This window comes from Lepisosteus oculatus, chromosome 9 (genome assembly GCF_040954835.1).
Source record: "Lepisosteus oculatus isolate fLepOcu1 chromosome 9, fLepOcu1.hap2, whole genome shotgun sequence".
Taxonomy (NCBI): Eukaryota; Metazoa; Chordata; class Actinopteri; order Semionotiformes; family Lepisosteidae; genus Lepisosteus; species Lepisosteus oculatus.
The window spans coordinates 9,361,976-9,386,948 of NC_090704.1; the positions used below are offsets into that span (position 1 = coordinate 9,361,976).

General features: G+C 34.9%; 1 protein-coding gene across 1 annotated transcript in view; it reads left to right on the forward strand.

Annotated features, from left to right (window-relative positions):
• The first annotated feature begins 392 nt into the window (after positions 1 to 392).
• LOC102688311 (dihydropyrimidine dehydrogenase [NADP(+)]) overlaps positions 393 to 24,973 on the forward strand; it is a 201,412-nt gene continuing 176,831 nt past the window's right edge. The window contains exon 1 of the mRNA XM_006634975.3: positions 393 to 834. Coding sequence (XP_006635038.2) covers positions 796 to 834 — 39 coding nt within the window. The 5' untranslated portion in view covers positions 393 to 795. The remainder of the gene's footprint in view (positions 835 to 24,973) is intronic.

Genomic DNA, 24,973 nt, shown 5'->3' on the forward strand with positions numbered 1-24,973 from the left:
GAAGTAAAGTGTAATTTAAAAGGTAGATTATTCTCTGCTTTCGCAAAAAAAGTTACCAAAACATACAGTACTAACTGTCCAATACATTGTTGGGCAGACGACTACTGTATCTTTTCATTATTAGCTCAAATTCCCATTTTCTGATTAGGTACTGTATACCACATCATTAAAAACAGCCAAGAAAAGCTAAATCATATACTTTCTCTTTGATCGTGGTCCGTTAAGACGTTTGCTGGGTAATGTTCATGAATATAGAAGCGTATCCAAACGTACTAGACTGAACTTGTTTACATAAAAAAAACTTATCTACTCGACCGCTCAGTCAGCCAAAGCCCTCCCACCTTTTAGTAATACGCCCTCCACACAAAACACTAGTACAAACGTTCAGTAAAGTTTGTAGCAGAATGCCTCACTCTGGGATCTACCATTACAATCACAGCATAGATTTAACCAAAATACTGTAGTACCCGAAACGGGATTACTTCTTTTACTTTAATACAGCTGATGTTTGTTTTGGCACCACAAATAATCGGTTCGGTGCTGTCAGTGATTTTTTTTATTATTATTTCTTAAACAAATCTCCAAAACATACCTCAGAAAAATAATTTCGATATTGCAAACACGGAAATCCCGGAACTAAATGGATTAGTCTTCTTTTTTAGATGTTGCCTGCTACTCTGTACTTGATGAAGCAATAAGGACTTTAAACAGTTCAGTGAGACTGTTGAATTGCGTTTTCTGTTCTTCGTTTATTTCGTTAAAAGCTCAATTTCCTTGAAAAAAAAAACCCGAAGCATGGCTAGAATGCTGAGCAGGGACCTCCGGGACATTGAGGTACAAAACATCTTACTGGGGCTCTGAGACTCATCTCTAACTCTTCTATTGCTGTCACCTTTACTTCTGTCACTGTTTCCTTAATAATCAAAATATTATTATTATTATTATTATTATTATTATTATTATTATTATTATTATTATTATTATTATTATTGCAAGACTGTAGCTGTTGACATTGGTGGGTAACGTTACAGACTTTCTCACATTTGTTTCGGACAGCTAATGACAACCTCGGCACGATAGTGCTGTATCTGACAAAATTATGATAACTTTGTATTCCATGTTTTACTTACTGTACGTACAGTAAGCCAGAGATAGGGAGCTAAATAGAAAAGCCAGCAGAAACGTACAGTCAAACGCTGACTGCTGTTAATGTCCAGTGCTGAGCCGTGTGTGTTTAGTCATAAAATGTGCACAGTGTCGTTTTCATGTAGTTGCAAGAAAATATTTGTATCAGATATAAATTAAATGAAAAAGGTTTGAAAAGCGGATTAAATTGCTTGATGTCAAGATGCAGTTTTAGTTTAAATACACAGGGAACGATGCACCCCTACTCTATGTGATCGTTCATGTTTTAAGGCTTAGTTCACACTAAATTGCTGAAAATCACGATCCAGGTTACAGTTGTTGTGAACAACACATTTGTACATGACTGCTTAGATTGCACTGCACATGTCTCTTTTCCCATAGTGTATTTACAAATTGTGCAAGGAAGCTGCTAGCAATGACCGTTCACGCTGTTCATCAAAACTATGTTGTTTCATTACTCATTTCGTCATCAGCAAACTTTTAAGGGTAGGTTTAGTGGCTTTTCTTCAAAGCCTGTCCCATGGGGATTTCGGAGTAACCGAAATCACATATCGGAATCATCTGTTTTTTCTTGTTTCTTACAACAAAACTAGAAATTATTTTACAAAAAATAGATTTACAAAAAACCGAATTACTTACAAAAATTACAAGGATTAACTATACATACTCAAATTAAATAAGATCTTACTCTGTGAGTTTACTTTTTACATATACAATGTTGTTTTCGAATTTTTGTTTGAAATGTTTCCAGCTTCTTACTTGATGCACTTTGAATAAGATACTGTATAAATAGCACGACAGTGGGCTAAGGTCCACTGACCACACATACAGTATATTTCTTCAAGTCGCATACTGTATACAGTATGCTAGAACAGAGAGTTTTAGGAGTTCATAAACATAAATTTTAGGCTTCAAAAAAAGATTATGTGTTCAAGTAAGCAAGTACATAGACCTATGAAAATAATTAGTAGAGACGTGTTAACAGTGTTCTACTATTTAAATTATCAAGAATAATAAATTAGGAACAAAAGCTAGTGCATTTCTTCACTATGTGTCAATGCAAAGCTTTTTTGTCGAGAGTTATACAGAAATGTATCCACTATAATGTCAAATGCCACAAAATATGTTTGAAATATCTTGAATTTTATTAAATGAAATAATTTAAAAGGTTTATATTGATTGGCAAGTTAATTGGTAATCTATTGTGTCTTATATGCAGGTCTGGTATAAGTATTGTTCTTCTTTTTGTATTAATATAGTTGGCAATAAATAAAGCATTTAATTACAGTAATTTCAGCCAATAGTCTGAGGCAGCAACTTTACAAAACATTGCCTGAAACCTGGCATACTTAGGATGTAATATACTTCTGCTTCCACTACAATATAAATGTATATCAATGGCAAACATTATCAGTATCTACCATCTGTCATGCAGAAGGTGCTAAAAGAAAGTAACTAAATCTGTCTATTCAAGAACATCTACATACATTTTATTTTCATTAACACATAGGCAGGCCTGCTGTACTTGCAGGAACGTGTACTGTCTGTAGTGAGAAGCGCATTGAACAATATTTGGTTGTGTGATATTATACCACCAGAAGAAAGTCTATGATCTTTATTCACCTCTGTGTAAGGACCTGCTATTTTTTTGCTTTCAGTGTTATTTTCTAAAAACAATGAATTTGGTTTATAGCAGTTGCATAAAACTTTTTTTGTATGTGTGGATTAGGTTAGGAGGAAGCTTGGTGGTCAATAGCGATTGACTTTGGAGAAGAAGTAGTTTCCTTGTTATATCCAAAGTTGATTATGAAAGCTTTAAGAATACTACCATACTTTTTACTATACTTTCAGTGCTATGTAGGACAGAACTGGTAATAGATATCACTTTATTTATTATGCCATTTTTGGTTTTAGTTAACCTCTTACTATGTTTTGTGTGTTTAATTCAAAGATTGGTACCCGATTGTTGTTTTCTTGTTTCTTATGAAATTAAAAAAAAGTTTTCATGACCTTCCAAAGACCTTAAATCATTCCCCTTTTCGTTAAGAAGCACAAAGGCTAACCACAGATTCCCTGTTTCCGAGGAATCTTGTTCTGAAAGATGAGAAACCCATGATCATTGACAAGAGGACATTTTAAGTCTACTTTTTCAGGATGTTGCGGTTTGGTTTTCAAACTGCAAAGCGCAGTTGACTAATGATAAACCCTTGTGTGAAATGTTATTGTAGGGAAGGCAGGGGCAAGTGGAATAAGTTCTGGAACAACAGCAGTATTATCATTGTGGCAAGCAGTAATCAGTGATGACATGGTAGAGATAATATGAGGCTTTGAATCAGTTGATGAAGGACAGAGGTTTCTGAGTTTGACACTTGAGCACTACTTACTTGGACCAAACTGAACTGCAGTACGCTCAGATTTTTTGTAGTTTTGTAGAGCAGAGCCATGTGTCCACAATAGCATCAAATTCAATACATTAATGCTGCTATAATCCATAATCATGATGTGACTGTACTTTCAATTTTTGCAATCTTGGCTCACTTGTTCAATCATAGTTCTAATCTAAATTGTACCAAAACTGGGCTCTTTGAGGTTAATTGCTGGCATTTAAGCTATTAATTTTACTACTTCTTCTATTGCATTAGTATGTTGTCATGCCAGATAACTACAATCTCACTGGCAGAGTACACTCTTATCAGGCCACCTTTGACCATCTATGCACTTCATTGTAAGTGGAAAAAAGTAGAAATTGAGTTTTTATGCTCAGTGTGTCTTTGAAGTATTATAGCAAGGAGGCACTAATTAAGGCAGAATCTGTTCAGCAGAGCAAGTTTCTAGAATTATGAGTTATATGATGAATATTTGCTTATTGTGTTTATCGTATCAAGCAATATATTTGCTCCTGCTACCAGCTGCTTTCACGTATGTGTTTGTGCACAATCAGAGGTGCACTGGATTGGCTGTCTTATACAGTATATATACTGTACTGTATTAATTTTTCAATGTGTCATTGGGCTATAACCACATTTTTCTTGCATCTGGAATGGTGAAAAGAAGACTGTATACATTTTTCTCCCCCACATTCCATTTTTATGTTGTGATTACCACACATACTGTAGCAGAGTTACCTATAATTGGAACAGCAAAGGGAAATCAAAGCTGTCCAGAAATTCTGTTGGTTACTACACAATACACCAAGAATACCTTGACCAACCCAAGTGTTCCTAGTCCCAGTTGTACTTTATACCATTTCTTGGAGAATTCAATTTTCAGTTGATTAATGACCTACTGTAGCCAATTTTCATAATATGTTATCTTGACAACAGGGCTCAGACTGTTCTTTTAACCCTGTGGTTGAACTGTTTGTTGGTTGAACCACTGTTTGAACCACCTTTGATACCCCTTACCCAATCAAGATGAATCTTTTGTGGTTCCTTGTTGTATTTCACATTTTGATAATGCCATCAGATAATTTTTGCCTTCAGCCAATATGTCTGTCCCTGTATCTAGCTGACTGTTCTTGGTAACTTCAAGATAAAGAGTGAGAGCATTGAAGAGTTCACAGGACCATACTGTTACCTCTGACCTCAAACAGTACATGGCCTCTTTTGTTTGAACAAATACAAGTCAGATTACTTCTTTGCTTTATTCTTATGATCAGCTGTGACAAAGGGAAACTTTAGGATGCAATGTAACACAACACCAAACACACAGTAGAGGACACAGATACAGAAGGCTTTTATTTACAACACGTTCTGTCGTACCTGTAATCCATGGAATTTAATGTTAATGTTTACATTCATCCACTTTTTCCAATTCAGAGTCGGAGGGAATCTGGAGCCTATCCTGGTAAGCAGTGGGTGAAAGACAGGGTAGACCATGGACAGGACACCAGTCCATCACTGGGCAGAGATGTCCACACTCACATCTTGGGCCAATTTTCCCAGAGGCCAATTAACTAACAGTATATTTTTGGACTGTGGGAGGAAACTCGAGCACCCAGAGAAAACTCATGCAAACACAGGTACTGTAGAACATACAGGACAAACTCCACACAGATAGCACCTCAAGTCTTGGACCCAAGACCCCAGCACTGCAAAGCAGCAATTCTGAACAGTGCGTCACGCACCACCCATATTAATGTAGTGTGCAGCCCTAAAAGAAAATCACATTTGCTTTTGGTATTGGCTTAGTAATTTGCCTAGAGTGTTTTGATCAATTAATTTAGGATATTAAAACTTGGCTGTATATTAGAAGCTGTAGCTGAGGCTGTATATTAGAAAATGTGTTGTTAGATCACTAGTTTAGAAAGATGAGAAGGATTCTTTTACTGCTGAAGATGTTGGTGTTCTGAATGAAGCCAGAACAGCCTTGATTGAATTGAAGTGTACCTTCTACAGTTCATACTTAACAAAGTATGATGGCTGAATTTAGTAAAGATAAAATATTCCATTGTTTAGTGACACAAACTACCTCCAGTGTAATATGGATGTAAGTGGGTGCTCTGCCTTTTTTTAGCATATTTACTTATGGTGCAGTGGCAACAGTGCTGTGACCTCACTGTTCATAGTGCGCATAAGATGTAGTCTAAATGATTTCAGCCTGCCTTAGAAGTGCCTTTCTAAATGTCCAAATAATTGCCAGCTCTGGAGCAATTAAATTGTAATTTTTTGGGATTCCTGTCAAAAGTTAAATTATAATATTTCAATTTCTGGACGTACTGCAGTGTGCCTTTATGTGCATAAAATTCATTAAAATGATCCCAGTTTGCAATTAGTGTTCATTAAAAAAATAGGAGAAAGGCAGAATTTATACAAAGAGGCATTCTGTGTGTTTTAGTCCTGACTGTGATTGCTGTGAGAACCTCTGTTTTTCAGAGAAACCCTGATTAAAAACTATGTTCTGACATTAAAAAGTCAAATTAAAACTACTGATATGTAAATCTGATTAATTTAAAAAGTGTGTATTTTAATGAATCAAGACTGTTTTAATCAAATTTTAAGATAACTACTGTAGCTACAGTATAATAACTTCTGTATATTTTAAGGTAGTCACCTGTGTTATTTTTTAAACTTTGAGTCTATATATTTAAATATGGTATACAGTACGGAGGAATAATATAGGACTTATATTGTAAAATATTGAAACTTTAGATTAATGTTTCTGTAATATAATTTGATGATGTGCTTCCCACATTCTAAATTATTGTGAATTCTCAACTTTATTACTTTTCAACTGTTTTCAGTGTTGCAGGATGTTGCACTTGAAATCATATTATTTTGATTGGGTTGCTTTGTCCAGATTGGCAGTCAAGTTAGATCATTGCATTATGCCATGACAGTGATTTGTTTCATGACTTTTAAAATATCATCCAGTCACACATGCTGCTATGAGGCTATTTTTTTAGAATATTGCTATGGAATGGAACAGTATGTATATAACATAAAGTGTAGGCATGCATAAATTAAATCTATGCATAATTAAAATAAATTATGTATGATGCACTGGATATACTGTACCTCATATAGTTTATTTACTTTATTTGCTCTGAAGGGAAGAAACAGACAACATCTTATTTAAATAAGAAAAGGTGTTATTTGGTAACAAGTTCAGGAGGAGGTCAAATTATAATGTTGCCCTTCTGTTCTCCTACAGTACGGATATATACTGTACTCCCTGGCAGCACAAAACTACTTTTCTGGCACCCCACACTCCACTCTAGCTTCTCTGTCGCAACATGCTCCATGATTCATTCCTTGACAGGAGTGTTGTGTGTCCTAAGGTCAGCACTGTCATTTCCTCAGCCTGGCAAATTAACACCCAAGTATTAAGTACGTTATGCTTTACATTTAACATTTGTCAGTTCATTTTGTTATTAGAATTTGAAGCTCTGATAGAAATGACTCTTAATTTGTGTTCACAAGTATTATAAATATATATATATATTAGTTAAACCAGGCATAATTGTTACGATTGTTTTACTTTTACCTTCTAGTATGGAATGTTATGGTACATTAAGAAAGAACTAGAGAAATAACCAGAACGTTCAGGCATACTGATTTGCACAAACAAATCAAAGTTTATGATGATGATTTAAAATAAAGTCACTTCTAAGAATATTCTGTGAGATGGATGAAAAGAGGTCTATATACGCTTGGTTATTTAACTCTGTTTATTTTTAACCCAGCTGAAATGCGTTGCTTTGAGCTGCTGATCAGAATTTCTTTATTCCTGGTCAAAGTGTGAGGTTAAAAGTGCTTTTTGAGTAGAGGTTTTCTTATCATTTGTGTTCGGCATTGAACAGCAGGACATGTGAGTTCCTGCACAGCAATTTTACCTTTTAACTACCTTAGGAGCTGAAAGTAAATTAGATACTCTGATAAAAAAAAATCCCATAATGAAAGCAAGCAAAATACATTATGTAAAAGCTATACTGTATTTTATTTTGTCTTTATTATGTTGTTTAAGTGAAATTTCAGCATTAAAGGAGTCAGTTCAATGAAAATCAGTCAGCACAACACCGAAGAAAGGACTGCATCTGGTGTTATATATGAAAAGTCACACAGCGCAGTTTTGGCCATCTGTTGCATTACCAGTCTTGAAGAGGCAGTTGGCTTCATTGGCAGTATTCAGCAAACATGGAGCTCAGGATACTGAGTGACATGTGAATAGATGGTCTAGTAATTTCACTCCTGGCTAAGTTTGGTTTGATTGCTCTTTTAATCAATCAACACAAAAGGATCATCTTCATTCCTGTCACCACAAGGTAGGGTTCCCTGTGAGCAGCAGTGTCATAGCATGTCCCTGTGCAACTGTGTGCTGCACAGTGTAATTTACTGGCACCTCTGTTCCCAGGGGACAACATTTCACCTGATCGCATGTGACCCTCCATCTTGTGCAATTTTGATCTACAAACTCAATCCCTCAATAGAGCTCATACCCCTGCCTGCAGGCTGAACTCCTGCTGTAATATCCATGGTGTGCTGAACCTCGTTTCACTGTGGAAAAGATGAGGCCCTCTATTGTAGAGCCCGAGCAGGATTTCACTTTGGTTGATTTGCCTTCTGTTTCTGTGCTAATCGTTTGAAACCCTGACACATTCAGGACAGTTTATAAACAGCATTTAGTAAAGCTTTGGCTCATGTTGCCCATTACTTAATTAACTCCTTTACCAAATGCACTGCTGATATCAGACAGCTTTAGTTTTCTCCTGTCCCTTATGTAATACATTTTTAGTGTGCTAAGATCTCAGAAATTAAGGCTAATATCATGTACATATTGCATGTATCAGCAAAATGAGCACAATGGGTTGAATGGCTCCCCTTCATTTTTAACACTATTCTTAATTGATGTAAACAAAGTTTGAGATGCATTGACAAATGTTCTCCTGCATTGCAAGTAATTGTTGCATTTGATGACTAAATTGTACTGTACTGTATGTGATGTACGGTAGTACAGTTGGTGTGAAAGAAAGAAAAACACTAAGGGTGAGTAGGTCATCTCCGGTTCTTATAAGTACTGCTTGGTCACCCTTATACGTGGCCCCTTATGGCTACATGCCAAATTTCATTCTTCTGTAGTCGATACTGTATGTTTGCATCAACAGGCCAAGCAAAGTGCCTGGTGACCCATCCTGTATGTTAATGTAGCAGTAAGTGAAGTGTGAGATCTCCATGGAAACAAACAGTGGCCTACTGTGGCTAGCAAATGTGAGGACCTTGCAGTTGTTACCTTTCAGGTTTCTGGAGAGAAAAATACTTGTTTCTTTTTTAGGATATAACATTCTTCAGAGTAGATGTTACTTAAGTTTAGAAAGTTCTTTCTCAGCAACTTAATGTTCATGATCTGTGGCTCTTCTATTCCAGCTTCCTTTCTTCATTAAAATACTGTATTTCTAACATGACATGATATTTCACCTTTCCTTCTTTACTTGTACATGTAAGTGTCATATTGTTTGTTCTTAGTTAATCCTAAATTGAGTGATTTCTGTAGTAAAGTTAGGTACTGTAAGTGTTTCTTAAGATTTACATCAATAGCTCTTTGGGGGAACCAACAATTTTTTTTTAAATAGTGATGGTGTAGTATCATTTCTTAGGACAACAAAAGGTTGAACGTGTGTTATGTGATTTCCTTATAGCACCAGGTGTTAAGTGTCTGGTACTTGAGTTGAAATTGCCAAAATGCCTTAAGAATCTGCATAAGCAGCCTTTCAAAAAGACAAGATTTTAATTAATGCAAAGCATTGAAACATACGACCACGTCCCTCTGTGTGTAATGAAGATCGCCTGCCTGCTATCGGCATGATTGAAGACAGCCTGTCTCTGAGAGAAGTTGCCTGGAGAATGAGATTTTCTGCTTCAGCAATCAGCAGACATATCCTGAGAAACCAGGAACCTGGCACTCTGAGGGACAGGCCTTGGCGACACACTGGCCTAGGACGGTCAAATCCGTCTGATCTATCAGTGTAATTGTTTTCAGACTGTAGTGATTACAGCATGAGAGATTCTAGGGAGAAATAACCAACGCATCGGCAGAATGACTGATTATCCATCTGCATAAAATGATCTGCATGCAATTCAGAGTTAACGTTTGCTCCACAAACAGTGGAGTGTTTTATTCACCAAAAAATATTGTTTTCACTTTGACAGACCCTTTGGATGACAGTAAAATAGTTAATAATTGTATTGTGGTACTTTTCATCCCAAAGGATCCAAAGCAATTTAAATACAGGAGGGAACCTGTTTCATCAACCACTGAGTAATCACTGGCAGCCCCACTACACAAGCAGACCTGGCTCCTTTCAAGAAATGGATGGATGAGATTCTTGGATCAATTAGTTATTTACTACCAAACGGGCCTTGAAGGGCCAAATAGCCTTCTCTCCTTTGTAATGGTTCTTAGTTTTTATCAGGTAAAAAACAAATTGCTTCACCAGTTGAAATAAGAGGGAACTTTATGTAGGTCAGATTTTGCAATTCAAAAGGAGTATTTAGCTAGGACACGGAAGTTAACACTCCTACATTTATGCACAATGTTGTAAGAATTTTAATGAACAAGTCGTCAGTTTTACCTCTTTGCCAAAAGATTACTTACTAGTGAAACAACACCATTCCTACCGTTTATGGCATCCAAATACCAGTCAAGCTCAGTCTTTTGAAAGCTGATAAACTCATTCTAGAAGGTGGTTCTACTTTGTATGTGGAGATGTCATGGTGCATATTATGATCATTGTTGTGTTATTGTCAGTTAATGACATGTAGAAGTAAGATGATGTGGAAAGGAATCTAACAAGGAAAGAAAAAAATCCCACAGTGACATACTGTACAGTAGCTGAGGCTGTTAAAACACTGCCAGGATTTTGTAATGTTATCATTTTGGCAATGTGTCATGTTTCATAATGAAACTTAGTCCAATTCACATTTTTTAGATATCTAAGTTTAAAATCTTTGATGAAAACCATCAGACCTACTGTAAGGGTTTCATCTCTTTTTTTTACATCTGTATAATATCTTTGATGAGCAGATGAATTTGGGTGACACTCATGAGCCATGCAATTCAAGCACTCAGCACAAGAATCAAGCACTCTGCATTGCTAAGGTGAAGCAGAGATTACCATGCAATTAACTTGACACATTGTGATTCTCTTCGAGGTTTAGTTGTTACAAATGCAGGTTCACATCCAGATTGCTCTGTTTCTGATTTAACAGTTCTTGGCATTCACTTTGCCCTGTTTGATCAGCAACCACATGAATACATCACTTACAGCAGATTATGCTGCAGCAGCTTCAGAAGCCTTCATTGCTGGAGGTCACTCAAAGCACCTCATCCCCAAGGAGACAGATCTAGACTCCTTCTATCCTTTTTTTTGGCCCATCTTCATGCTTGCTATTACTTAAGCCATTAATGGTGAAGGTTTTTTGTCCATATACCAACATGAAAAAATACAGATCTTTTTCTATTTCACATACCTTTTGAAATTGGTTGTTTGTAATTATTATTCTTGTGTGTATTTTTTTTTATTAGGTGACCTTGTAGAATAATAAATGCTTATAATAAATGCTTTTTCTTTTGGTGATTCAACTTCCGTCTGTTTTCACTGCAAAAACAGTGAAAATTTAATTTAACAAATTTTCCAAACTACATTATTTATAAGTTTGATGTAACGTAATGCTGTGGGCTGTTATTAATAGTGTTCATCAAAGCAAAGACTTAAGTTAAACAAAAAGACCCAGGAATGATTTTGTACGTTTTTACATTAATAGGGCACTGTTAAACTAAATAATTTCAGCATTAATTAGCTTCATTAAAAGTTCTTGTTTTGATATAATATATATATAGAGGTCACTTAATGTCACAATTAAATGACACATTTTTGTTTCCTTTCATGCAGTAATTGAATATTTGACAGTGAAATTGAAGCTTGTGATAAGCACAAGGAAATGGTTGTTCCTCATTAGTTTCTCATATGTTCCTCATTAGTCTTCCATCTTACACAACACATAACATAATTTAAACCTAGTTTTCTGTACATGTTGTTCACTTTGCAAGCATCCATTTTGTGCTACTATAAATAAAATAATTTCTCCTTACACTACGCTGCATGTAAAGTATTTCAAAGAAGTGTCTACTCGGGTGATTGGACCCACAGCTAGCACTATATGCAGTTGACCATGGACCTTTGGCCTAGGCAGTGAGGCAGTGCAATGTAACAGCATTTTGCTTTGCTCTCTCCAAAATGATTTTGCCATTCTGATTAAGACCATGGAGAAACTTACCATGTTTATATCAACATGCTGAAAGCAGGGTACATTAGAGTAAAAGAGGTATTAAATACCATTTCCAAATGGTCAAAATCTGTAGGATAATCTGAATAAACTTGAGGACAGATCACGCTTCTGCCATGTTTCATTAGTTAGCACACTCGAAGGGCTCGAATGGGACAATCCCTCCAACTACTCTCAGAAGATGCTTCCTTGCTGGATCATTGGTCTCTTATTGAAATTCCCATAACAGATCATACTTATTGTGGATGTTTGACTGGATCTGTTAAACTCCATGTGCTAATCTTTAACCTTCTCCATTATACTGATTGACAGGCTGAACAGCAAGGTTCACTGAAATTCCAACAAATCAAAGTTCACAGTCATTGTCTGCAGAGAGTACTCTGGTCCGTGGTAGTGGTGGGGTGGTGGCGGGGTTGCAGCAAATTTAAAACCTTAACTGGCATTTAAATCTGTTGCATTGATATAATTCTGTGATTCTATGTAATCCGTTATAGATTTCTCAGAGTATTGTACTTTCCTGCTAACTTTCAATTTGACTTAAATACCTGCCTTTATACTGTATAATGTATTAAATTTGAGAAATTACAAAATGGTTTATGCACGTTTTTTAATAGCTATTTTATTAAAAACCTGAATACTCAAACTCAATACTTCTAAGGGAAAGATAAGTTGCAGTAAATGTTAGCAAAACTGAAGAGAAAAATTAAACATTTTAAACATTTAAAGTTAATATCGCACAACTATTCAGATCTCTCCAAGATGCATGGATATCACTTACAATACGGACAGCACTTTTCAAGTCTTACCAGAGACCCTCAGTAGAATTCAGGTCTATTCCTGATTACGCCAGGACTTTAACTGGGCCACTCGGGGACAATCAGTTTTCTATTTTTAAGACAGTCCAGTGTAGCCTTGGCCGTGTGTTTGGAATTATTGTTTAAAGGTGCATCTTCATGCCAGTTTTAGTTCAAAGGGACGTTTTCATCAAAGATTTGCCAATACTTTGCTTTATGTTTGTATGTTCCCCATACAATTACTGGGTTATTACTGACCCATGGACATTGTCTTCCATCTGAGCCACTGAACGTTGTAGCTTTTTTCAAAGGTGCCATTCGATTTTCCTACTTTCCAGGCTGCTCAGTTTTGGGAAACAACCTGATCTACTGTAGGTGGTATCTGGGTGCCTTAATTAAAGAGAGCAGCTAGATCTGGAGTGTCAAAAGTGGTTTAGGTGGCCAGAGGACAATTTCAACAAATGATATTAATTCCGCTTCTTCCCCAGAAATTGTGGAATCCTTATATATATATACTGATATATTCACAAATTATCAGTGAAGATGTAATGATTTGGTTTGCAAAGCTGGGTGGATGGAGATCACAGTGTTTATTATGGCTCCTTGACAGCATGATCCTATACCATAGGACACCATTTTTTTCCTGCCACATATTTCAGCTAACTTTGTGCATAATTATGGCCTTATGTTAATACATGACAACATGCATGACCACATGTTATACTGTATATTGCAGTAAGTACCATACATTGTACTGTGAGAAAAACATCATGGATTTTTATGGTTACAGTTATTGAAAGTGGCTATTGTGCTGTCTCAAGAATCTAGGGACAGTAGTCAAACATCTAACTAGTGTCAACATTTGCAGTTCTCCAGAGCTTCAAAGCAACAAAAGGAACTGAGCTGTTTATTTAATGGAAGGGGGTCTGAGACGCATTGATCATAGGAGTCTCCTGGTTAGCCAGGTTCTGGTTAAATGAAAGTCTGCAAATGAAGAATGATCAACAGACAGAATAGAAGATAAAAAAGGCAGGCAGGCAGAGAATGAAGAGGACGGAGAGCAAAATACAAGGAGAGAGAAGAAGAGACAATGTTAGCCGGGAGGTCCTAGTTCTAATCAGCCAGATTTGAGTTGAACCTTGAACCTTCTTATGAGAGCTTGCCATTTATGTTGGTTTTAGGTGATTTTCTGTATAGATAATTCCTAGGCTAAAAACAGTCTTCTGTTTTGTGGATGCATTTTTAGAATTTTTAGATAGGTTTCCATCCAAATTATAATAAGAGATCCTGGTTTATACAGTAGGAGGGATTTAACTTAAGGTTAAATTCTGTTTGGTATAGAAAGCAGGCTTATCTTTTTTTTTGCCGCATTAGACATTATATAGGATTTGAATGCTTGGTAGCAGTCTGTTTTTTTTTTAGTTGTTCCGGATGTAAATCTCTGAGACGCCTTGTTTGTAAATAGAACAACTTGTTTGTTTATGTTGTGTGTTATTTAGAGTATCATTGTCATTGTTAATACATACAGTACTGTATTTGTTTAACCCAGTGTGCCTGGTTTATAAGTCCTTTCCCCAAAGCTGTGCCAGAGAACATACAATTCAGGTGCCTGTAATTATACCAACTGCTTGGGTATATTGTTGGCAAAATTTGTACAATATGGGGTGGTTATGTTTTTTTAATTATTGATTAATCCACTCAGGCTATTTCTGTATTTCTCTTTGTTTTCTAGCCCCTAGTAACTTCAAATTCATTTATACAACTCCAAGTCATAGTTTAGTTTAATGTTGATGTGTCTGTTTTTAGGTGATGACCAGAAGAAAATTCAGTCTTTCACAACAGATAGACCTAATTGGGTCAGACATTTTCCTTAAGTGGTGAAAGTGATGATAGGGTCTTCTTACCTCTTATTTGGTTACAGTATTGTCAGTGTTGGAGAAGCACACTCGTATTGAAAGATAGTGGTATTCATAATGCTGCCCTTTTATCTGGTGATCAGCCACTGGTTTTCCCTCAGGTGACCTAATGGGGGGATTCACATTCTGGCAAACATTACAAAAAACAAATATCTTTCTATATTCCAGGATCTTCAGTATGATTAGAATGTGCTGGGTATTTCCTTGTTTCTTTATGTGTTTGTTCAGTAGTGCATAAGGTGTTCCCTGTGGTGTCGAGCTTCTGTTTCATCCATTATGTAATATGCTGAATGTGAGATGTTGAACACCAGAAATGGTATCTTCTCACTTAGATATCCTCATACCCTCCTGTAAACCACTGATATCTGGTAATCAGAGCTATTTGGAATAGCAACATAAAGTAGCTGTTTTAGATGAAGACATTTCTTGGGATACTGTTTGGAACAGTCTTTGTTTTTTCAAGAAAATTCTGATCATCAGTTGATACCGATATGGATCAAATCTTAATTTTACGTGCTCTGTGCCCTCAGAGTACGGTGTATACTTTTTTATTTGATGTGAGAATGTTCACAGTAGTCTGTAGTATGGGGTAGGTCTCTTCAACTTTGTCTGCAGTTCTGTAGAAAAAACATTTCTTGTTCTGTGTTGAACCTTCTGTGGGATAATGATTCATCACTTGATTTGTCTGAACAGCAAAGGCAGATTTGGCTGTCCGGCATCGCTGCTGTTAAGAAGATGATTGCTCTGCAGTGACAGTCTCTGTGTTCCCTCCCCTTATTTCACTGAAGCCTCTCTTTTCTCAATGTTGTTTATTGTATGGGTCTATAGGAAATTAGAGGGGACTATTCTGGGCTGGGGAGCAGTGATTGACACAGCCAAACCATTGTTGAGCCCACCTCTAAATGAAACTGTATGAGGGGGGATAATTGAGGCCTTTGCCTGGTTTGGTTGAGAGGAGGATTGTCACCTTGGGGGAGGTGAGAAGGGGTTTAAGAGGGAGACATTAAAGAAAAATGGGATCGATATTCTGTTTGGTGTTTTTCTTTCCTTTCCCAGTAATCAAGAATATAGTGAAATTTATACATTTAAATATAATAATTCAATTACCATATTTGCCCAGAATAAAGTGAAATGGTCAATAACAGCAACCGGATACTGCAGAGGAGTATGTAGACAAAATATCTATAAATATGCAAGAGTCCTTAAATGATTTAGAATATTTATTGCTTTTTGGTATTCAGAAATGATCGTCCTCCTCTTACAGTGGTCGGTTTTTGCTCTAATCTCCACCACCACCTCTCCCACAATACTGGATACTTTTCAGCATTTTTATCCATTCAAAAATGTTCTTTATCCTCTTGACATACAATTGTTTTAATACATATAGTACTAAAATATGACAGCAGTCATGATTAGTATAAATGTAAATATCTTGACCATAACTATTAATGAACAAATACTTAAAGATTTAAAATGGTAGGTATTGTTTGTGCACCTACAGGAAGATAGACCAAGCTTTTATATTTCTTTAAATGTTAATTGTAATATTAAATAAAACCTTAAAATATGCTATCTTATTTTTGTGTTCTGTTTTGTAGACAGTGCATATGTATTGCATTTTAAATATGAACCCAATGTTGCCAGGTACAACAAGTGTCGCAGTTGATATCAATTCAGATAAATAGTGACTGTTTTCAAATTGTAATTTACTTTGCATGTTACACTTTTTTTTCACACTCTGAAATGGAATATAGTGGTTTTCAAGTACTTAGCTAAATAGATCAATTCTCTTGGGAATGTGGTAGTTTTCAGTGATCTGTTCTCTTGTACTGTGTCTAATTATATAGGAGACTGAATGATATTCTGATTCTATATTTAATATTGCTGACCCAAAGACCATTGCTTTATTTCGCTAACAGCAGATCAATATGTGGAAATTCCTTTATTGATTCTGGGAGAAGACTAAGCTTATGCCACAGAATTGCCAGCTCATGCTTAATTGTTCTCTTCGTAGCGGTAGATGGGATTTCTTTCTGAAAATGAAGCTGCATGGGGAAAAGAGTTAAGTTTTTCACAATATTCTTTTTGCATACTAAGTCCCTGATGTTCTTGTATTTCCAGAGATAAGGCAGGTCAAGGTAATTTATTGCCCGTGTGGGGCAACTATTGATTAGATGCCGAAAAGGCAAGACCTCCTGCTTCACTAATCGTCCTGTGAATGTTTACAAAATCTTATCAGTTTAAGCAATGCAGATACTTTAAGGAAAAATAAGGGAACAGTCCTAATTTACTTGGATTCTTTGGAAGAATGTTGAAAAGTTTTCTTTTAGATGAAAAATGCATTTTTTTTTTATTTTCTGGTTTGCTCAGGGTTAATTTAAATCAGAGGTATCTGCAGCATGGCATTTACCTTTTTTTACCTTTATACGTTATCTGACCAGTTTTATTCAAGATAGTGAAGACTTTGTATACTTTGGGAATGCAAAACTGATACATCCTTCAGTTTTCTTTTCTCAATAAAGCAGGGAGAGAGATCCCCAATGGAATGAGCTTAGCTATGCCGATTGGACTGAATTTAGAAGATTATTTTATATATCCATTGTGTTAGTACATTTACTGAATGTTACACAGTTCACTAAGCTTTAATTGTCTGTAAATAAGTCTTGTAAACATTTCCTAACATCTATAACTTAGCTTACATAAGCAAAGACTTTGTATCGTGTGTTGTGCCAAAGCTTCCAGATTCCAGATAGCTACAGTAACAACATCATTTAGATTTCACATAGATGTGCTTATATTTAAATTTTATGTTTACAATACATGTAAATGTGAATCACGAAAAAATATACTGTATAACGTCTGATCTTTATTCTTTGCTGATCAAAAATCCACCCTATATTAATGTTAATAAAAAGTTTGTTTATTAAAAAGGTATTAGCTACTTACTAGTTATTGTGAAACTGGCTATTTCAGTTTTAAATTTTTAAAAATGGTAAAGAAGCTTTGAGGTATTGATTGAAATGTATAGTTGGCCACATTCTCATCTGTGAGTTATTGATCTTCATGACTCTGATGAATAAAATTCAGCACTGGTGACTAAAAAAACAGCAGACTAATATAATTAATTGCTGCAAAATACCACGGTATGTGAGTCTTTAATTACAGTACTCTGGCCATGCATGTACTGTTTGTTTCAAGGGACACAAATTGTGTATAATTGTTTAGTTTTCTTAATATTTTACAGTAAGTATTAATTATCTTAAGAAGTTGACACCCGAAGAAGGCTCCACACCCCAAATGTTGTGTTTCTTTTCTTTTCAGCATGGAATAAACCTTTATCTGTTCCTTTAATCATATTAATATTATTTGTCTTCCATTTGCAGAATTTTATTGTGCTAAATTGGTAGTATTATCTCTTTGTACTCCATGATAATAATTGTTTAAGTTTTCATCCCAAAAATCCCTTTCAGACGGTTCAGGAGGGGGACCTATTTCATTCACCCATTAGTGTGGTACAGGTAGCGGAAACTGTTCTGCACCAACAGATTCACTACACAACAAATCTGGTTGAGAAGTGAAAAATTCTCCACCAATTGATTTATAAAATTAGGAAGGCCAAAGTGCAGGTTCAGAGTGGAACCAGTGTTAGCACCCCTAGTCTTAATGAATACCACCGTAACATTTGTAATAAAGAATGACACCTCCTATGGTATTGTGTCCTTTGCCGCCTTACTAGGGTATTACTTTGAAAATTCTGGTACAGAGGGATAATTGCCGTGTATCATACTTACCTACTAAAGCCACTTAAACTTAAAACACTAATGTGGACTCCCATTCCAGTACTGCACAGGTCCAGCCTTAATCACCTTCAGAGATCAGGCTACATGAAGAAGTAATATTACCCATTTGTCTGTCTGTCCATTGTATTGAAGCCTTTTATATTTTTTTCTGATTGCTGCAAACTCCAAATATGTTTGCGAATACACATATAACCACTGGGTGCATTGTTCATCTCTCATGTATTGGCTGTATGATTGTGTGAAATTTATCTACTTTCAAAAGATTTAGTTTGTCATGCTGTAATATAGGCAAGCATTTTTTTTTTCTCTAATGATATTTAAACAATTTACTTTGACATTGATTATGCCTTTTGGGCAAATCAGAAGCTTTATGAAAGCTGAAATAAAAAAATCTGTTTTAGCTTTCATGGTATTCAAAGCATTCTTGTATGACACAAAACCGTAAAAGAATGCCAGTGCTGCATGAAACCTTGACCTTTTTGCTACAGTTTTGTACTTTTATTTTTAATATGCAGTTGTCGAAACTTACACAGACATTCTCTTGTAAAAATAAAGACATGAATCACTTAACATTGTTCTTATCTTCTTTTGTAACGCTATTCAGGATGCAGTAGGTATAGGAAAGGGCTAACATTATTATTAAAACCATCAATATTTATTTGAAACAAACATCAAAAGAAACTATCATTCTTTGCACCGTTTTCAAAGATAGAATATGCAGATATCCTTTACTTTTTGAACAAATGATGCTGAACAGTTACTACTAGGCAAGTCTTTTTTATTTTTTAATAATGTTGTTATTGCAATGTTCAGAATTACACTATGCCCTAAGCGATAATAGAGCACACGTCTACACCTGATACATATTAATAATGATATTAATAATAAATTTCATCCATAATGCAAAGAGAAATCACAGCTTTTTGAATATATGGGCAGTCATGTGCACTGTGTATGATGAGATATATCAGCAGGTGGACAGATACAAGTTTAATGCTGGTGTCTATTTTCCTATTCTTACTTAAACATTTTGTAACAACAGTAGATTAGACTCTGTCAAACATTATTAGGGTTTCCTTTTGTTGAACTGCAGCATGGATTTGTTTCACTTGTACATTTTCCACTTGAGGAGAGAAGGTCAATACAGGACTGCAAGTGGGGCTTTGCTGAAGAGAAACATGATGAATTTGTCCTCTTGTACACTTTATTATTTAAATAAATCAATGCTTTGTGACAAAAAGATATTTTTTTCCAGAGTATTGAAATTTCTGCTGTGTAAATATTAAATATTTAAAAAGAAGAAATAAAAAAAACTTCAGTAGTAATTTATTAGCTACTGTACTGACGCAAAATTAACGACTTTGCTGTTTACTGTATCACATATATAATTTTTTATGATTTTACAGGATTTATAGAATATTCATTACTTAGGATTATAATACATGAATATTTAAAACTAGAATTTATTAATCTGTAAAGTGCAAGGCAAGAAGTGTTTCTTGGATATAAATTATGGGACCGCACTTCCATATTAGATGAATACTCCTAAATAATTTCACTCGATAAAATAGGCGATTATTGTAAGTGCTGCCTAAAGGAGACTTAAATTCTCTCCTTTTTAAGCATATAAACTAAGTTCTGTGCCATCAAATTAAATGGTGTTCACTTTCAATCAACTTTTGAGACTTTTTTATCAAAATGTTCCATTTCATCCAATGTTTTGCTTGAATCTGGCAAATGAAAATTTTTTTTTTACACATAAAAAACCAGACATTTAATTTTGGGATGCTCTGGGCTATTATTTTTTGTATGACTTATTTATTGCCAAAATAATTTCTTTAGGGGCTGCTACATCTGAAATGATTGAACAGGACAGCACAGTAACTGTTAGTGATGTCAACTGCTACCATAAATTATTCATTTTATTTACCACTTATTAATTATTTGCATAGAAGGCAATCATAACGTTTAGCCCTACTGCTATACAGCTTTACAAAAGTAAAAGATAAGGAATACAGTAAAAGATCAGGAAACAAGAGGTTCTTAGCTTCAGAAGTTTTTTTAAAATGTGATTATGGCCATCTTTGGATGAAAAGGAACGCTCTGTATTAGAATCCGTAAAATATACTTTTAGTTGAGATGGTATAGTATCATTGTGACACTGTTACCATGCAGCTATATGGTCCTGGTATTGATTATTTCTAGGAGTACCAGTCTAAAAATGATTTATATGTCCTCTCTTTCTGTCTGTTTCTGCTAGATTGTCCATTTTCCTTCAAACTCCTTGTTCAGTTTAGTTGGGGGTTTGCTCCCAGTACAGCCTTAAGCAGTATACAGTACCCATGTGTTTACAGCAATTAATTCTTGGTTCTCTGTGTGAACCACCCACAGTTTGCTCATGTTTATGTGTAGACTTTGTAAAGTGATACATCCCAAAAATAATTTGTCAGATTAGTGCACCTGGCCTTCCTCCCCAGTCATACGTTATGACATTAGCTCAATGAAAACTGAGAAGAACCACATCATTATTTTATGCCATATGCCTCTTATTAAGTAACTGCATAATCTTGCAACCACCATATTTTGCATTGATCTTGTACTGCAAAGGGCAAAAAAGGTTAATTTCAATTTAAGTTTTACTTCCTGTTCCGCCCTGTTAGTCAGGCTGTTTCTGTACAACAAAATGAATGTGGACATTTTACACCATGGAGAGCGTGAAATTAGCAATAGCATGTCAGTAATTCACATTCTTGTTCCTTTCTTCCTCTGTGAACTGACTATTAATTGTATTTGGCATTTAAAGATTAAGGAGCAACTCTATAAGTTATTTGTACAGTACAGTACAAAACATTGTGTGAAAGCAGCAATTTTTGTGTAGTTTATAAATGTGTTATTTTTAATTATTTCATTCTTTATAATTACTCCTTCAATTTCTGATGCTATAGCAGATTAGATACTGATATATTCCCTGCCCAGTTCTGAGCTGATATTATAAGTTAGATATCTTCCTGTCCATTCTATGCAGATTGAACAATAAAAACAGTAGATTTCAACCCAGGTCAGTAAAATAACACCCTAACTGAATTTTTCTCTTTGTTTGTGGAAAAGGTGATATTTCTTTCCTTTCTTTGATTTCCTGTGACAATTGAATGTGGACCTGTAAGTGAGCTTTCCTAGATAATGCATTAAATGACAGTTATGTTTCAAATTCTGAGCAGATTTGATACAAAACTGAAATTATTGGGTTACATGTTAAGTATATACCTAGTTGGAAACCATCTATTCCATAAGTTGAGGTTAGATTTAGTTTCACATAGTTTTCACAGTCTTTATTATAGCAATTTCTTTTTCTTTTCTTCTTTTCTGTTTATGTAATTGTGGTACTGTTTTTGTATTGTTATATAGCAAGCTCAGCATCAGCTATTTTTATTTCCTTCTTCAAATGTAAAATACTATCCATTTTTTTGTGGTTTATTTGTTACTGTTATGAGGATGAGTTTATCATTGCAACAACTTTAAACTATGGCGGGACTCAAAAAATAGTGCTTTGTTTAAAGTAGTTTCTTATTTGTTAAAGTCAAAGTCTCTTTATTTCAGAGGATCCTAGCAGAGCAAAATCTGCTTTACTAAATGACCTTGCCATTATGTCCATGACGTTTACCTTGAGGCCTTGACATAACTTCATTGGTTTGTCTAAACCACATTAAGTAGAAATGTATAAATACAGTCTTTAACACATAATAATATTTTTTTTAGTGCTTATTTAATGCTGTGTTTTAACTACACTTTATTAGGTGTGAAATTAAAGAACTAATAGGATGATGTCTGGTCTTGCTTTAAGTGTTATGTGTAGCATCTCATTTCGTATCTGAAACTATAGCCTGCAACTGCTGGAAACAGTACATAACCTTGCCCTGTTCATTTTATTATCAATGTAATCTGGTCTTCACTTGTGTTTGTGCTGCTTATGTTGTACTTAAAATCATTCCGATTTCCTTTGATTTTTGTTTCACTTTGTAGCAAAGTCTCAGTGGGTATTTTGTATAGGCCGGCTTGTATTTAAACAAATACTTGTCGTCATCCAGAACATCAAAATTACATTAGGCTAATAAAGATTTTGACAAAGATGATAAAGATATATGTTTGCTTGTGTAGTAGATAAAGTTTATACTGTATAGTTTATGTTTAGGAAGAAACCATACATTCCAAATGCAAAAAATAACAGCTGCAAAGCTTGTAAACTAAAGAAAGGGGAGTAGTCTTAATTATTAATCACAGTTTGTTTCATCTTAACAGAAGAAAAAATCTGTTTTATCATACAGAATCTGTCTCCACTTTTAATTTCTTTGCATTCCATTTTTTTTCTAAGAAGGGGATTTATTTCCACTTCAGAAATTATCAGGTTTCTCAAAAATATCCTAGAAAAGTAAATCTTGATTTGATCTGTATCACAACTTGATCTGTAAAAGGTGACAATATATCTGTTCCAGCATATTTGGGATGATCAACAGTAAGTGCCAGTAATGTACTGTGGAAATCAAACATTTGTAATGTTTTCCATTATTGTCCACTGAAAATGTCCTTATGCATTGTTTAAAGAAAAACACAATATACTCATTGGAGTGAAAGTTCATTTTTGCCTTACCATTTAATGTGTCTTCTGCATAGTTATCTACAAAGTTCAGACACTATCTGAAAGGTTAAACTATTGATTGTAGCACCAAATAATTTATTTCTAGCAGAACATAGAAAAAGAGACTTAGGGACACAATTAACACAGTTGTTACCACAATTGTTAATACAATTTTAAGTGCTTACACAATTGTTGCATGGGATAGAGTAGTCATACATCCTCTGTTGAAACGATGATGCATTGTGTAACTGTTTAAACAAGTTTTTGGTCACCAGCCTGATATTGTATATAACATGATTTTGAATAGTAAAAAATGCCAGGATTTAATAACGGTAGCAAGAATGAATCAGTCTCCCATGTTAGAAATCTAACATTCTTTTTCTTCCTGGCAGCTGCTGACAGGAATGGGGAGTTAATCTTCGAGGGGGCGGGAAAACTTACCTACAAGATATGACTCAGGAAGTTTTATTAAAGGGTCGTCTTCAGATGGTCAAGAGGTTGTTTCTTGTGCGTAGAAGCTCTTGTGATCAGACTATTTCATCCTTTTTGAGCTTATTTTAGCCACTTCCATCTATCCTATAGTACAGTAAAATCTGCTCTAATAAGGGACCCTAAGGGCTGATTCGGTTTGGCCTTTACTCAAGGTAACCTTTAGATAAAGCATTTTTTTTATTATTATTTGAAGATAAACTGTGACGACAAGCAGATTTGAGATCTGAAAGAGATCCGTCTGAAGGAAGATTTGATATATTCCGTATTTTATAATAATAATAATAATGCTGTCCCTCATTTTTAAAATAAAAAAATAATTAAAAATGTGCAGTAGTTGTGAATCTGTCTAAAGATAGCAGCCACAAATTTTATATATGCTTTGACCTTTTTCTTATAGATAGATAAAATCATCATGCTTTGGAATACGTATTCTTGTGCATAATGAATGTAGTCAAAATCTAGAACTAGTTCTTCCTAGCCCTGGTGGAGAGAGCTCAAAATGTACATGTAACACAGCCTATTTCAAACAACACCACCCTTATAACTTCAGTAAATGTCATAGTTCAGAAGGACAGTTTTACTGTTATTGTTTACTGTAGCATGTGATAAATAGAACGTATCTTTCGGATTTTGTTAGAATATCCTGAATGTTTTAGAATTTTCAAAAAATTGTAATGTGTTATTTTGAAATATTCAAGCTCCAAATAAATAGGATTAAAGATTAAATCTGTGAACACAGAACCGATTTTTCCAATGAAGCATATTCTCTTGGTCTATTCTGGAATGAATTTAGTTTTTTTTTCTCTTTTGTGATCCCAATATGTTGTGCAGTTGAAACATAATGTAGCCTGTACAGCTGACAATAATCATGTAAGACAGGAGCATGGGGATACAAGCTGGTTGGTAAGGGGGCATCTATATTAAAAGTAGCAGCATTAATTATAATGGATGGTTGCAAATTGCAATGTTTGCTTTAACTATCCACGATTTTGTCTTGCTGAAGACAAAAAATCCCCCAGTTTCACGGACTGGAGCAAAAAATGTATTCATATTCCATTAGGGAAATCACAGCAGGTACATCTGACCATGTAGTGTGGATTTACGTCTTCTTAGCAACAATTTTAATTCAAATACAGTTTAAACATAATTTATTCATTGGCTTAAGCTCCTTATCTCCCTGAATGATTTCAAGGATCGATGGTACCATAGCTTCTTCCATTGAGTGTTGTTGAAAAATGAGGTGTCATACTCAAGGTTTCTGATTGTAGATTTAATAAACATTTAGCTTATTTGAAAACATGGGGGATTCAAGAGCCTGGATCCACAGGTGTGTATGAAAATTATTTGCCACAATTTGATGGAATAATTCACATAATATCAAAAACCATATTATATGGTAAACATCGTAAAC